The sequence below is a fragment of the Panulirus ornatus genome, chromosome 58, assembly GCF_036320965.1.
Source record: "Panulirus ornatus isolate Po-2019 chromosome 58, ASM3632096v1, whole genome shotgun sequence".
Lineage (NCBI taxonomy): Eukaryota > Metazoa > Arthropoda > Malacostraca > Decapoda > Palinuridae > Panulirus > Panulirus ornatus.
Genome location: NC_092281.1, coordinates 21,102,185 through 21,119,064, shown reverse-complemented (window position 1 = coordinate 21,119,064; position 16,880 = coordinate 21,102,185). Strand labels below are relative to the sequence as shown.

Below are 16,880 nucleotides of genomic sequence, written 5' to 3'. Positions count from 1 at the left end.
TCTCCCATTCGCTTGTAAAGTATATGTGATTTAGATGTATATATGTATATTACTGGTTCACGCAGTAATCTTTTTGTCACGTTGATCTACGCACTTTAGAAGATTCATCTTGCGGGAGTGCTAAGTCATAGTTATTGCTAAGTTATTTGCGAAGTCATAGTTATTGGGAAAAAAACCGAGTGAAAAAGGGAGTTCCAATGCTTCGACGTATAAGGAAAGAACAGTCAAAAAGGAGACGAGAGTTATGAGGAGTTTTTGATAGGAAGAAGGATAGAAACTGGGTCGTAGAGGCATTAAACTTAACAAGAATTTGTGTAGCCCACTGAGATATCCTGTCCAAGTCTGAGTTTATTGAGGAATCTGTGTCAAGACGAGATGCAGATCGAATGAGAGAAGAACGAGCAGAGTTGAAGGATATGGAAGAATGTAGTATTGAGTCGTCAGCGTATAAGTGCACTGGATTATTTGTGGAGAAGAAAAATTGAAAAAAAAAGAAAAAGTTTAGGGGACAGGACTGAACCTTTAGGGACACCGCTGTTGATGTAAAAAAAGTGGGGAGGCTGATCCATCAACAACCACAGAGATAGATCGGCCAGCGAGGAAACTGGATATGAAGGAGCAAAGTGAGGGGGTTGGGGTTGGGGGTGGGGGGTGGGGAAGCCAAAGGTAGGGAGCTTAGAGATGAGACCCCGATGAAACACCCTGTCAAAAGCATTACAAATGTCAAGGGCAACTACACATGACTCTCCAAAATCTTTCAAGGATGATGACCTGACATGAGTAAGATAGGAAATAATATCGTCAGTGGATCTCGCCTTTCGAAAGCCATACTAGTGATCAGAGAGAAGACTGTGATTTCTGAGGTGTTTAAAGATATGGGAATTGAGCAGGGATTCGGAGACTATGAAAATGATAGATGTCAAAGCAATTGTATGGTTCAGAACAGTCACACCTTCCTAAGAATGGGATGAATCAATGGAAGCTTCCATGGAAAACAGAGACATAAGGGTACTTCGGCTCATTCGAGGCCTCACTAGTTTATATCCATTACCAAGAATGAAATCAGACGAATCAAGCCATAAGTTGCTCGTGCGATCGAGATTATCGAAACTATTGCTATATTTGCATACATGCATTAGATCACCTCTTAACCTTCTCATTGAGAAGCTAAATAGATTTAAGTCGTTTAGTTCATCTGTTTTTCTGTTCGGGAATCATCTTGGAAGACTGATGCTGTAATCTCTCTCCATTCTGCCTGAATCGTTTCTCAAGTTGTGTGACCGAAACTGAACACACTTTCAAGACGGAGACTTAACAGAACACTGCAAAGAGTGAGGATGATTTACCTAAGCTTATATCAGAAAGCCCTACCCATGAATCCAAGAATCTTGTTCGCTTCTGTGCACTGCTTACTTGGCTTTAGGTCACCAAAGATTATCACGCCCAAGCCTTTTTCCTTACTCTCCTTTCAGTAGTGCAACAGAATTCATCCTGTAGGTTACCTTTTCTCTTTTAAAATAGATATGTAATACTTTGTACTTCTCAATACTAATTTCTCATCACTCTTATGATGAGAACTTACAGTACAATTTCTATTTTTCTTTAACATTCGATCCATTTGGGATAGATTAGAAACACCAGCTGATCATTGATAAGTATATATTACGTACAAATTACGAAAGGGGATAACTATTACGTGGTAATAAAACACTTACTTGATTTTAAGAACACAGGAAACTTACTGAAATTCTAAATTATTACCAAAGACGTTCTTCGTCATTGGTTACAATGTTTCATTCCTGGAATTATGTCAACAGACACAGAATCCACGTTGGAAGAGAGGTTTTTTTTTTCAAACCTCTGAAAAAAAAAAGAAAAAAAATGCTCACAGTGTTTTCTGAGAATCATAAGGACAGGATGATCCTTGAAGGGTCTTGGTGAAGCGAGAAGTGTCAACATTAATACCCTTGAAGACAGCGACACATCGCTCCTCGTACTTGCTAGCCAGGTCTGGGGAGCGGGAGAAGACGAAGGCGAAGTCAGAGTAATAGCCAGCGTTGTAATCGTGGCAGGAGTAGATGCAGGCGTAGTTGCTGTAGTCCGTCTCGAGGATAACATAAGGTGCGGCCCAGCCTGGTGACAAGACAAGATGTTAGGAACACAGAGTGAATGACTTTTGACAGATAAATTTTCTGTTCCCATTTCATAACGAATGGTTTTCATGAACATGAAAAAAAAGAAGCCAGAAGTGGTCCCAATATATGCAGACCCATGAAAGACAAATGCATACTTACAAGTGAATGATGAATGTATTTGTAACGAATGATAAATGATAACGATGTTAGATCTAAACCATGTGTCATAAGAATTAGATTTCAGAATGGTACTGGCTACAGCTGCGTTAGTGACACTACGATATAGCAAAGAACTACAGGAAAAAAGCATCTGATACTCTATGTGCCATAGAAAGAAATACAAAGGAATTCAAAGAGCAACCGACTGCTGGGTCCTTTCGAGGCTGTTTGGGATAGTGGAAGATATCAGAAACTCACAGAATAGTGTGATAAATGTTATAAGGCACACATAGATAATTCAAAGGAGATAACATGCAAATTGTCATTTTGACTATGAAGGCGCAGATGAGGAAAGTCTTGGACTTGAAGCAAAGTATCTGTCAAGCCTATTCTTAAACTTATCTATAGTACTACTTTCAGCCACTCTACTTGGCAAATCGTCCATATGTTGACAATCCTTCTAAAGAAAAAGTACTTTGCCTCATTCGAGGTAAATCGTTTGTCTATGGGTTTGTATTCAATATTACGAGGGAAATCATACGAATCAAGTTTGGGTAACTCGATAGATCAAGATTATAGAAGCATTTCATCATTTTGCATACTTGTATTTGATCCCCTCTAAACCTTTCTCTTATCTGAGCTGATTAGATTCAAGTCATTTAATCTCATCCAGTAAGATTTGTTTCTCAGTCCGAGAATCACATCTGGGTAGTTCCATTCTGACTATGTATGTTTTTAGGTAAGGTGATGCAAACTTGAACACAATATTCAAGATGTGGACGAACCAATGAGTAAGAATGCTTTCCCTAGACTTAATTAAAGTCAAGGTTATGCCTATGAAACTAAGAATTTTATTCGCTCTTTTTACTGCTTTTGTGATTTGTTTTTACAACCAATATGTGAAACTGCACTTATCGATATCATTATTCATTTGCCATCTTAAGTCCAGTCCATCAGTTATATTATGTCAGTTTGAAGCTGGAGACATTCGAGTTTATTTGCGGATTTATTTCTCAGTTTCATATCATCAGCAAATTTTGATATCTTGCAATGCAGTCCATCATCACCATCATCAATGCATGTATATGGATAGAGAACAGGTCTCATGGCTCACCAATTGTTACGTCTAACCATTATGAGGCTTGGCCATCAATCAATACTCTACTTAGGGCCAGTTAATCAATTTGCAATCCACTGAAGCGCGGCCCAATTAGTACCATGTGATTCGATTTTTGATGGTAATCTATGATGTGGGACCTTAACGAGATCATTTTCTTTTTTTAGAATTTCTCCTTAGATAATATCAACTGCTTTACTTTTATCATACATGTTCATCAAATCATAAATCAAGCAGATTTGTCAGGCATGAGCACTATCGTCTAGAACCATGCTGGGAATCGTTTATCAAGTGGTGATCCTTCTGAATGGTTTACAATTCTATCTCGAATAATGGTTTTCATAAGCTTTCCCAACTACAGACGTTAAGCTAATGGGACGTTGATTTCCGGGTAGGGACGAATTTTACCTTTATGGAATATCGATGTCACACTGGAGGACTTCCATTCCTCTAGAACTTTTCCCGTAACGAGTGACTTACTGAGAAGGGCAGTCAAAGGGCTTAACTATCTCATTTTTCGCCTCTTCCAATGTCCTCGGATCAAAACGTATATCAGGACCTGACGCTCTATTTATTTTCATTTCGTTTATCGCTGAAAGTATGTGTTCTGTTCTCAAAACCAGAGACAACCTCTCCACGGAAAGGATGCATGAAGATCTGTCAAATATGAAAGAACTAGTAGAAGTAATTGAGGAAGTGGAAGGGAATTTAAATGAGATCACACTACCTAAGGTAAACAGTGAAGAGGTGGAGAGAACAGCTGTGAAGGAAATGAAAATGGAAATGCATGAAGGGATGACGAATTATCTATAATCAATGCAGTTTTATCAAGGGAAATGAAATGGCTTATATTCGACGTTGCATGGGAACAGGGGAGGGGATCAACGAACTTGCAAAATGCTTTTGTTCCTAATCATGACGCATTCATAGGCCGCCCAGGGTCGAGTGCATAGGTTCAAATCCTGGTCGCAGCAGTCTGTCCAAAGTTAACCCAGCTGTTCATACGAACCTCGAGGCTAGGGTACACACACACACACACACACACACACACACACACACACACACACACACATATATATATATATATATATATATATATATATATATATTTTTTTTTTTTTTTGCTTTGTCGCTGTCTCCCGCGTTTGCGAGGTAGCGCAAGGAAACAGACGAAAGAAATGGCCCAATATATATATATATATATATATATATATATATATATATATATATATATATATATATATATATATATATATATTTTTTTTTTTTTTTTTTTGCTTTGTCGCTGTCTCCCGCGTTTGCGAGGTAGCGCAAGGAAACAGACGAAAGAAATGGCCCAACCCACCCCCATACACATGTATATACATACGTCCACACACACAAATGTACATACCTACACAGCTTTCCATGGTTTACCCCAGACGCTTCACATGCCTTGATTCAATCCACTGACAGCACGTCAACCCCGGTATACCACATCGCTCCAATTCACTCTATTCCTTGCCCTCCTTTCACCCTCCTGCATGTTCAGGCCCCGATCACACAAAATCTTTTTCACTCCATCTTTCCACCTCCAATTTGGTCTCCCTCTTCTCCTTGCTCCCTCCACCTCCGACACATATATCCTCTTGGTCAATCTTTCCTCACTCATTCTCTCCATGTGCCCAAACCATTTCAAAACACCCTCTTCTGCTCTCTCAACCACGCTCTTTTTATTTCCACACATCTCTCTTACCCTTACGTTACTTACTCGATCAAACCACCTCACACCACACATTGTCCTCAAACATCTCATTTCCAGCACATCCATCCTCCTGCGCACAACTCTATCCATAGCCCACGCCTCGCAACCATACAACATTGTTGGAACCACTATTCCTTCAAACATACCCATTTTTGCTTTCCGAGATAATGTTCTCGACTTCCACACATTCTTCAAGGCTCCCAGAATTTTCGCCCCCTCCCCCACCCTATGATCCACTTCCGCTTCCATGGTTCCATCCGCTGCCAGATCCACTCCCAGATATCTAAAACACTTCACTTCCTCCAGTTTTTCTCCATTCAAACTCGCCTCCCAATTGACTTGACCCTCAACCCTACTGTACCTAATAACCTTGCTCTTATTCACATTTACTCTTAACTTTCTTCTTTCACACACTTTACCAAACTCAGTCACCAGCTTCTGCAGTTTCTCACATGAATCAGCCACCAGCGCTGTATCATCAGCGAACAACAACTGACTCACTTCCCAAGCTCTCTCATCCCCCACAGACTTCATACTTGCCCCTCTTTCCAAAACTCTTGCATTTACCTCCCTAACAACCCCATCCATAAACAAATTAAACAGCCATGGAGACATCACACACCCCTGCCGCAAACCTACATTCACTGAGAACCAATCACTTTCCTCTCTTCCTACACGTACACATGCCTTACATCCTCGATAAAAACTTTTCACTGCTTCTAACAACTTGCCTCCCACACCATATATTCTTAATACCTTCCACAGAGCATCTCTATCAACTCTATCATATGCCTTCTCCAGATCCATAAATGCTACATACAAATCCATTTGCTTTTCTAAGTATTTCTCACATACATTCTTCAAAGCAAACACCGATCCACATATCCTCTACCACTTCTGAAACCACACTGCTCTTCCCCAATCTGATGCTCTGTACATGCCTTCACCCTCTCAATCAATACCCTCCCATATAATTTACCAGGAATACTCAACAAACTTATACCTCTGTAATATATATATATATATATATATATATATATATATATATATATATATATATATATATATATATCTGGGGATAGGGGAGAAAGAATACTTCCCACGTATTCCCTGCGTGTCGTAGAAGGCGACTAAAAGGGGAGGGAGCGGGTGGCTGGAAATCCTCCCCTCTCGTTTTTTTTTTAATTTTCCAAAAGAAGGAACAGAGAAGGGGGCCAGGTGAGGATTTTCCCTCTAAGGCCCAGTCCTCTGTTCTTAATGCTACCTCGCAAATGCGGGAAATGGCGAATCGTATGAAAAAAAAAAAAAAAAAAATATATATATATATATATATATATATATATATATATATATATATATATATATATATATATATATATACCCCAGACGCTTCACATGCCTTGATTCAATCCACTGACAGCACGTCAACCCCGGTATACCACATCGCTCCAATTCACTCTATTCCTTGCCCTCCTTTCACCCTCCTGCATATATATATATATATATATATATATATATATATATATATATATATATATATATATATGCCCATACACGGACATATGCATACACATGATAGACCTATACATATATGCATATGTACATATTCATACTTGCTTGCCTTCATCCATTCCTGGCGCTTCCCCGCCCCACGGGAAACAGCGTCGCTACCCCCCCGTTTCAGCGAGGTAGCGCCACATTCGTTCACACTCAGTCTCTAGCTGTCATGTATAATGCACCGAATTCACAGCTTCCCCTCCGCATCCAGGCCCCACATCCCTTTCCATGCTTTACCCCAGACGTTTCACATGCCCTGGTTCAGTCCGTTTGACAGCTTCGACCTGGGTATACCACATCGTTCCAATTCACTCTGTTTCTTGCAGGCGGAGTTTATATGACGCTTCATATTGGTGACGTATGTGATCACAGGATACTTACTGTCCTCGTAGTCAATGGTCAAATGAGGTTCACCGAAGGGATTAGGGTATACTTGGCCGTTGCGCCTCAACAAACTACCATCAGATGTGAGGCCAGTCGATACGACGGTGAATTTCTCTCCATCTATAAGAATGAGACATTCTATCACGTTATGCTAATGGCATTTATCATAGATAGTATATATACAGTGCACACATACTTATCACATATATCTGATTCTTTGTTTTAACAGCGACTTAAAAGTCGGTACCTAAATGAGGTGTAAATAAAACATTAACAAAAATGAAAATTAGACATGAGAAGTATCAAGATACAATCTTACCAAATGAATATTCGTTGCGAACACATCTTTCGATCAGCTGATATGGATTGTTAGTGAGAGAGTGCTCGTACCACACGCCATCATACTGGAATATGGGAAAAATTGTTGACATGAATATGTAAGATTACTGTTCTCAAGTTAATCTGCTTCCACGTACATTAATCAAGAAATGAATGATATCAGATATCATTCGGAGCCATTGGCCCTCAAATGACAAACTCTTCCACTTAAGTAATCAGTTGATTTGGGTTCAGATGATTACTGTTGTATTACTAAGTTTATAAGTTATTGGATTTTATGGTTATCAACATTTCAAGCAAAGGAAAGCCAAAACCGTTGCTAACGGACTTGACAACAAAAGCCAGACTACTCTTTTTCAATAACAAATGAGATAAGAAGGCCTTTTAAAGATAAACAGTGCTGTAATGAAGTTATATGAAGTGTGAGATAATAAGTAAACATAAAGTCATGAGGTGAGTTTGCTCAGAGTCAGTTTTTGCTTTTCATATACCTGTTCTGGGGGACGATGAATGAGTGGAGGAACCGTGGACACGTGTAAGATCAACTTTTTACACAAGAGACTCGTCTTTTTAGTCTTCAATACATTTGTTCTCGAGAGTCATTTTGTACTTAGGGTACCTCAGTATATCTTTAGCTAATTGAAAGTACGAGTCAAGTCTAAAGTCAATTGCATTATTGTATTATGTGTGAAATGATGGTCCAGGATAAGTGACTACAGAAAAGTAACTTGTATAGATGGTCATTTGGAAGTAGTTCGATCTTTAGGTGATATTTACTATTGCTTGTATATGGCCTGTGCAAGCCTGTGATGGAGTGTGACAAAAGCCAATAAACAGGTATTGAGCAGGTTTCCCGAACGCATAAATCTTAACTTCTAGTGATCATAGAATATTTCTCGTTATATTATTATCGAAGAGGTAACTGTGAGCAAGCTTTTCTTTTTTTTTTTTTTTTTTTAGTTTATCTTTAACACCGAAAGTACAATTAGATTTGCCAGTGGGGAAAAAGGACAGCCACTGAAGGGTTGGACTGCTGTACAGCTACCAGTAACCCACTCGATACCCGAGCGAGTAGTGAACTCTAGTTGGAAACCCTGTCTCTACTTCCTAGGGATGATCGAAGACAGTTTTGGGCGAGATATTAGAAATAACTCCACCCTCCCCCCCCAAAAAAAAAGAAAAAAAAAAGTTTCGCAGAATAATGACAATGACTTGAAGGGGTGGAGTGGTGAGGGGAGTGGGAAAGGGGGAGTAGTGGGGGAGAAATGGGGGAGGAGTGGGGGAGGGGAGGGGTAGGAGAGGGGGAAGGGCGGGGAGGTGGTGAGTCAGTACGCATTCGCAATGCGGTAGTAACCGGATTTGTGCTTGAAGGTCCCTCCCCCCCCCAAGCCAGACTTGACTCGTCAAAGAAGAAGAAGAAGAAGAAGAAGAAACCCTAAAAACTCGTCGTTCCCAAATCACACCTGCCCACACTTTAAGCCCGCCCGTGTGGTGTACACTACGCATGTGATCATCTCTTGGGAAGGAGAGGAAAGAAAAAAAAGAAAACCTTATATGAATAGCGTTATACTGGCATATAGAACTTGATAGCGTGACCATACATATGTATGTCTCCTAAAAATCTTTGTCAGATGGTTAAGGCACAGGTGGTGTCACTGGACATGATTATCTTCTTGCGTTATGGCGCTCTCTCGGTCTTTAAGACTCATATCCTCTAAATGTCTCCAACATACTGCTGAACTGGAGGGTCAGTGATCTAGAATATTACAGTCTAGAAGTGGTCTTAAAGAAGCTCATGTGGAGGACGGGCCGTCAAAGACGAGCCTCCGCCAGGCTTTCAGATTAGATGAGTAAATACCATGCACAACAACAACAAGGACTCACGCTAGCACGGTTGGGCGTCTGCTCATCCCACAGTTTGTTTCTGTCAACTTCGGGGCACCTGCCGGGGACTACGAAGTCCGGGATCTTGTCGGCAGCGACGGCGGCCACAAGGACAAGAAGGACGAACAGGGAGTTCATCGTGCTAAGTGTTCAAGAGTTATGTACAACCGACGCTCAGGGAGGACTTTTATATGAGGTGGCTCGGTGGACACTGCCTACACCACGCCTCCAGTTACTCATTTCTACTTTAGTGGAACACGTCCTTTGTATTACTACAGTCACCTAAGCTCTTCTTATCTGATGATATCTCTATGATATATAATGAACGAGCTAGACAAGAAATGTAAGTGAAAGGAGAAAATGAAAGATTATTTTTGAAGTGGCACATTCTCTAAGCTCCGCCCTAATACATGTGTCTCTAGTTTTTATGCCGAAGGAGGAGGGTATATAAGATTTCATGTGGTCCATCAGTTATATTACAAACTTGTCGTTCAAGATGTTCATTTCAATTTTTGCTCTCTTCTTCCTGACCTGCGTGGCCGCTGATGGGATCCCGAGCTTCGTGAAACCCGGCAAATGTGCCTCAGTAGCGAACCAAGATAACTTCGATCTCCGAAAAGTCAGTATACAGTATTTTCTACTTACGTTAATCAAAAAGATGATAATGTTCTGTAGATTTTGTTCGTTTATATCAGTGCCACTAACATTCTAATGCATTCTGTATTGTTTCCTATCACCAGTACTCCGGGAGATGGTACATAACCCATATGATTGAGAACGAGTACATGCCGGTGAGTAGCTGTATCCACTCCAACTATGAATATGCCAATACCGACTATGGCTTCGATGTGACCACCGCCGGGTTCGACCTCAAGAACGACTATCTCAAAATAGACTTTAGGATCTACCCCACCAGGGAGTTCCCCGCCGCTCATATGCTCATCGATGCTCCCTCAGGTAAGTTAATAAGCCCAAGACAGATGTAGGGTTTTGTTGGGTTCACAGTGTTCTCCTGTAAATACATACACTTAGGTATGTACATACGTGTATTTCATGATAATGTATATATACGAACTCATACTTTTACACGTGTGTCCATGGATCATATATATATATATATATATATATATATATATATATATATATATATATATATATATATATATGTTATCCCTGGGGATAGGGGAGAAAGAATACTTCGCACGTATTCCCTGCGTGAAGTAGAAGGCGACTAAAAGGGAGGGAGCGGGGAGCTGGAAATCCCCGCCCTCTCGTCTTTGATTTTCCAAAAGAAGGAACAGAGGAGGGGGCCAAGCGAGGATATTACCTGAAAGGCTCAATCCTCTGTCCTTAACGCTAACGCGGGAAATGGCGAATACTATGAAAAATATATATATATATATATATATATATATATATATATATATATATATATATATATATATATATATATATATATGTATATATATATATATATATATAAATATATATATGATATACATATATTCATGCTGCTGATTTCCTCACATTTGTAACGCTAATTGATTTTTTGTTTTGGATTATTTGCTACAGTGTTTGCCTCGCCTTATGAAGTGATCGAGACTGACTACGAAAACTACTCCTGCGTCTATTCCTGTATCACTACCGACAACTACAAGTCCGAGTTCGGCTTCGTTTATTCCCGTTCTCCGAAGGCAGAAGGGCCCGCCCTACAGAAGTGTGCTTCAGTCTTCGCCAAGAACGGAGTCGACTTCTCACTCTTCAATCCAGTCTCACATACGGCCCAGTGTGTTTACAGAGCTTAGGTTTTCCAGCCATACGAGAACATCTGTAAAAGACATAAGCATTTTATTCTGTTTATGGATGCATCATGCACATGTCGTTGTAATTTACCTATTATTTTTGGTGATCATTATGGAAGGCTTGATGTCAAAGTGTGCATCAAATTGACCCATTACGAGATTCTGTATGCGAACAAGATTTAAAGTTGAATCCCACATGGTGTGTATTATTTTTGAATTTTCTGCAATTGATTTACAGTTGGCTGACTTGTTCTGTTGGCTTCAGGCCAAGCGTTAGGTAGAGTCATCAACGCCAAGTTGTCACCACTGATTGAAAAAATAAAGATAACCTGGGCTTCTTCTTCAGGTGTCTAAGACCATACATGCTCTCACTGTATACATGACCACTTTTCCCACATGCGCAATGTACTGACGCGAAACTACTCAATGGAAACGTTTTGAACTTCTGCATCTCTTTCTCACACAAGTGAATTCTCATGCAATGGTAAAGGTAATGACAAATATGAACCCACTCGATACCCATGAGGAGAACAACCATTCACTATAAGCCTCAGCGCTTCTTCTTCTTCTTCTTCTTCTTCTTCTTCTTCTTCTTCTTCTTCTTCTTCTTCTTCTTCTTCTTCTTCTTCCTCTTCTTCTTTTCTTCTTCTTCTTCTTCTTCTTCTTCTTCTTTTCTTCTTCTTCTTCTTCTTCTTCTTCTTCTTCTTCTTCTTCTTCTTCTTCTTCTTCTCCTTTTCTTCTTCTTCATCATCATCTTCTTTTTCTTCTTCTTCTTCTTCTTCTTCTTCTTCTTCTTCTTCTTCTTCTTCTTCTTCTTCTTCTTCTTCTTCCTCTTCTTCTTCTTCTTCTTCTTCTTCTTAAGGATGAACTGAGACATCGGTGGAAAAGATGACAGACATATAACTCACGACATCCCTAGGTATATCTACAATGTGACAGTGTCCGGAGTGATAGTTGCAGTACCCTTTGCATGACCGGTGTTGAGGGAGGGAAAATCCTAGAAAGCTTATTATACTCAGCAAGATGCTGTAAGGACGAGTAAGGGAAAACGATGAAGAGTACAAAGGGGTTGCGTTTCACGTGACCTAGGTTCATCACAACCGCCCGAGTGTCCACAGTTATGATGTCCACTCGGGAGTCTTCTTGATACACCTTGTATCACGTGAACCTTAGCATCCGGCTCGACCCACACGCCTTCTCTGCGTATTGGTATAAAACCTCGGCTTGCCCACCCTCCTTCTCTACTCTGAATACCAGTGTTTCTGAGGGAGAGGAATGGCTGATTAGCATGACACACAAGCACAATGAAGGCAAAGACCTCATCTCCAGAAATTTTACCTCACTCATCTACTCTGCGGAAAGAGAGACTGCAGTTGGTGATCCAGTTTGGTAAAGTGTGTGAAAGAAGAAAGCTGAGAGTAAATGTGAAAAAGAGCAAGGCTATTAGGTTTAGTAGGGTTGAGGGACAAGTAGATTGGGAGGTAAATCTGAATGAGAAAAACTGAAGGAAGTGAAGTGTTTTAGATATCTGGGAGTGGATTTGGTAGCGGATGGAACCATGGAAGCGGAAGTGAGTCACAAGGTGGGGGAGGGTGCGAAGGTTCTGGGAGCGTTGAAGAATGTGTCGAAGATGAGAACGTTATCTCGGAGAGCAAAAATGGGTATGTTCGAAGGAACATTGGTTCCAAGAATGTTATATGATTTTGAGGCATGGGCTACAGATAGGGTTGTGCGGAGGAGGGTGGATGTGTTGGAAATGAGATGCTTGAGGACAATATGAGGCGTGAGGTGGTTTGATCGAGTAAGTAATGAAAGGGTAAGAGAGATGTGTGGTAATAAAAAGAGTGTGGTTGAGAGAGCAGAAGAGGGTGTATTGAATTGGTTTGGTCACATGCTGAGAATGAGTGTGGAAAGATTGACAAAGAAGATATATGTGTCTGAGGTGGAGGGAACGAAGAGAAGTGGGAGATCAAATTGGAGGTGGAAGAATGGAGTGAAAATTTTGAGCGATCGGAGCCTGAACATACAGGAGGGTGAAAGGCGTGCAAAGAATAGAGTGAATGGGAACGATGTGGTATACCGGGGTCGACGTGCTGTCAGTGGATTGAGGCAGGGAACGTGAAGCGTCTAGGGTAAACCATGGAAAGTTTCGTGGGGCCTGGATGTGGAAAGGGAGCTGTGGTTTTGGTGCAACACACATGACAGGTAGAGAGAGTGTGAACGAATGTGACCTTTGTTGTCTTTTCCTAGCGCTACCTCGAGCACTCGGGGGAAGGGTGTACTATTTCATGAATACATATATATATATATATATATATATATATATATATATATATATATATATATATATATATATATATATATATATATATATATATATATATATATATAATGATGAAGGTAAAATAACCCTTGAGTAGGAATTCAGATAATTTTCTTTATCAGTCCTTTACACAATACATAACATGTTTCTCGGAGACAATCCACTTTATTAGGTATGAGCAAATCATAGAATTTCAAATACCAACACAAGCACAAAAGCTTGTACGTCATGTTACCGCCATGCCAGAGTAGACACTGACACCTGGCAGTTAATGGAAAAGTGGGGGAATGTCTTGTGATTAAACGTGTGTGTGTGTGTGTGTGTGTGTGTGTGTGTGTGTGTGTGTGTGTGTGTGTGTGTGTGTGTGTGTGTGTGTTGGGTTGGTCGGCCTGTGTAGTGAGATGCATGTTCTCAGCCACTCTTATTAAGTTGTTCTGCCGTGATCATTCATGTGATAGATGAAAGATACTGATATTAGCGATAAAGTCAGAGTCAATGACAATATGGATAGCATAATCCAGTGACAGGTACAGTGTGACCTGGGTTGTAATGGTGTACAGGGTGATCGTTTTTTTTTTTGCCAGTGCTCGGCGATTGCTTTACTGTAACCACCTCTGCTTGCTGGAAGGGCTGTGCCAATAGCATCTGTCAGTTTCTGTTTTACCTGCCTTATATCTAACGGCGAAGACACTCCCAATTTTCTAGTAATTTGGTCTACGTTGATTACAATCTTCTTGATAGTGTTATTACACTGGAAGGCAACACTGATTTATAGTACCTGTCTAACATTAGCTAAGTTAGGAGATTATGGCAACATGGAGCATTTAGATCTAGCATCCTCTTCCACATTTTTGTTACTAAATGTCTTCCTGGCATTCCAATAAGTTTTGTTCACAAACCACTTGGGGTAACATAATTGCTTCAAGTGACATCTTGCATTATTATATTATCTTCTAGACTTGTGGGATCACATATACATAATGCTGCCACACGTATAAATGAGGCAAGGAGACAAGCTGAAAACCAGATCACCAGGAAAAAGAATGAGACTGGAATGGAAAACTAACAGGATCTTTTTTCTTTTTTTATGGGCGAAAGCCTCACACCCAGAACAGAACAACGTAAATCTTTCGTCTTATTCCCAAATCCGAGATGGAAAACTTGCTGAAGGATTTGCGCTCACTGCTTTACCGAAAACATTGGTTCATTTTCCTTTGGCTGACAAAAATTAGATTTTATGCAACAAACTTTGCAAATTGCTTGATCAATTCTAACCACAGATTTCTGTTAGTGGCCAAGGATAATATCTGTAGTCTGAATGAACTTAAAAATGGAGTTCCCTGAGCTTTACAGAGTCTATTGTACACAGATGATGTGATAATCGTCAGACATCTTATCTCGAAAAAATCACACAAAGGAAAATAAAACAATCACCCCATGTTAGCGTACTTGTTCTCAGAGCTGCGTAGGAGTGCATGGGTACAGGGCCTCCAGATCATGGGAGCATAAAACACTACTAGGAATGAGCCCATCATTGGCCTCGTATGAGCTCCTTACGAAGCTCTCAGGTTTCGAATATTCGTTTGGTCGGTTGTCTGGGCTTTCGGCCTGTCAACTGTTAGGGCAATTGAGGTCTTCAGCATCAAGCTGCTGCTACATCCACCAATCTGAAAACAAGAAAAAAAAAAGAAATTTGAACACGTTCTTCTGGATTTGAGAATGTATCCAAGACATATACTTTCACCATGCATGTGGTGGCCCTTGTTATATTAAGTTTGCTGAGAAAAGTGTACGCTAGATTAATGATTCATGTGTGTGTGTACTCCTTTTTAAGCAATACATTTTGCTTAATTCATGATGTAGATGTTATAATTCTTTGTTTCATCTGATAGTTTTAATCGACAACTCAACCGATTATTTTCAGTATTTTAGGTTATTTGTCATATTCAAACGAACTCGCTTTTGTTTAAATGTTATCCAGTTGTGTGGATAGCCTTATTTGAATTACATATTTAGTTACTGTTTTCTTATTGCCTTTAACCATGACTTTACTCCACAGTTGCAATATGAGAACTCTGACAACTCATAAGGCTCGAAATCTTGCAGCTTGTCAGGGGCTACATGCACAGCGAGAGCCTATGTGGGTCTCGACACTGCAATCCCTGTTAAGAATGTCTTATGTGTTGAATGCAGCTTGAAGTCGACGGCCTTCTAAATGGCCTTTGCAGGTAATAGGCAGAAAGCCTAACTCACCCACCAAGTAGCCAGTGTGTTAGATCTGCCTGGCTCTCCCTCAAGCGTCTTGTTAGGTGAAGCAACTTTATTAAGGACGTTTCCTTTAAGACACTTAATGCGAGGACTCTAGTCTAGTCAAGTGACAGATTAGGTTTAGACAGCACCAGACACTGGATAGAAAGTGGGTAACTCCTGACCAGAGACATTTTATCAGATCTGTCACCTACATCCCTTGTATATTTCTTTTTGTTCCATTTTCAGAACGAAACTCCTCCCTCGGGTTATTTTCAAAAAGTGGTGGCAGTAAGAGAACGGGTCTCTCTCTCTCTCTCTCTCTCTCTCTCTCTCTCTCTCTCTCTCTCTCTCTCTCTCTCTCTCTCTCTCTCTCTCTCTCTCTCTCTCTCTCTCTCAACCCTTTTTTGAGTACAACCTAGGGACCCCGTTGTCCCTCACTGCAATATTCTCTTTCATCATATGACTTGATTATTTTGTTCCGCGATGGTCCAGACCCACACGACGCAAGTATTGAGAAGTGTATTGGCAATGGCTGGCATTATCATCACTAATCAAGAAGCCTTAAGGTCTTACCTGTGGCTACTACAACCCCAGTCTACCAATCAGATGACTCCCTTGAATCACGTGTTCTCTCCTCTCACCATTCACCAGCGCACACTAGAAGCCACCTCACCAGTCACCAGAGCACACTAGAAGCCACCTCACCAGTCACCAGCGCACACTAGAAGTCACCTCACCAGTCACCAGCGCACACTAGAAGTCACCTCACCAGTCACCAGCGCACACTAGAAGCCACCTCACCAGTCACCAGCACACACTAGAAGTCACATCACCAGTCACCAGCACACACTAGAAGTCACATCACCAGTCACCAGCACACACTAGAAGTCACCTCACCAGTCACCAGCGCACACTAAAGATCACCTCACCAGTCACCAGCGCACACTAGAAATGACTTCTAGACATCCAGTCTAACGCTTATACCTCAGTAGATCAAGTCGAGGGCAACATGAGGCTATGGAGTGCGCGCGAGCTCACACACACACACACACACACACACACACACACACACACACACACACACACACACACACACACACTTTGGTTTCTGGCATATTGACTCATCTCGTTTCCAGCCACCGCATTTCGCTTCTTGCCTCATCCTCGATTCCACAATTTCTGTCAC

At 40.8% G+C, this 16,880-nt stretch overlaps 2 protein-coding genes across 2 annotated transcripts; one reads left to right on the top strand and one right to left on the bottom strand.

Moving 5' to 3' along the window:
* Positions 1–1,642: 1,642 nt before the first annotated feature.
* LOC139766645 (crustacyanin-C1 subunit-like) lies at positions 1,643–9,483 on the bottom strand. Its single transcript, XM_071695525.1, has 4 exons — positions 9,320–9,483; positions 7,416–7,500; positions 7,094–7,216; positions 1,643–2,133 (listed from the first exon to the last, which is right to left on the bottom strand). The coding sequence occupies exons 1-4, from the start codon at positions 9,455–9,457 to the stop codon at positions 1,886–1,888; spliced, it is 594 nt and encodes a 197-aa protein (XP_071551626.1). The 5' UTR covers positions 9,458–9,483; the 3' UTR covers positions 1,643–1,885.
* A 278-nt stretch (positions 9,484–9,761) lies between these two features.
* LOC139766644 (crustacyanin-A2 subunit-like) lies at positions 9,762–11,487 on the top strand. Its single transcript, XM_071695524.1, has 3 exons — positions 9,762–9,938; positions 10,060–10,276; positions 10,892–11,487. Exons 1-3 carry the CDS (start codon positions 9,777–9,779, stop codon positions 11,122–11,124), a joined length of 612 nt encoding a protein of 203 aa, XP_071551625.1. The 5' UTR covers positions 9,762–9,776; the 3' UTR covers positions 11,125–11,487.
* The last annotated feature ends 5,393 nt before the right edge of the window (positions 11,488–16,880 follow it).

Coding starts and splice junctions, on each gene's coding strand:
- LOC139766645 (XM_071695525.1), bottom strand. CDS start 9,457: ATGAACTCCCTGTTCGTCCTTCTTGTCCTTGTGGCCGCCGTCGCTGCC. Junction 7,501..9,319: donor AGACGCCCAACCGTGCTAGC/GTGAGTCCTTGT, acceptor CCCATATTCCAG/TATGATGGCGTGTGGTACGA. Junction 2,134..7,093: donor GACCATTGACTACGAGGACA/GTAAGTATCCTG, acceptor TCTTGTCACCAG/GCTGGGCCGCACCTTATGTT.
- LOC139766644 (XM_071695524.1), top strand. CDS start 9,777: ATGTGGTCCATCAGTTATATTACAAACTTGTCGTTCAAGATGTTCATT. Junction 9,939..10,059: donor ATAACTTCGATCTCCGAAAA/GTCAGTATACAG, acceptor TCCTATCACCAG/TACTCCGGGAGATGGTACAT. Junction 10,277..10,891: donor GCTCATCGATGCTCCCTCAG/GTAAGTTAATAA, acceptor TATTTGCTACAG/TGTTTGCCTCGCCTTATGAA.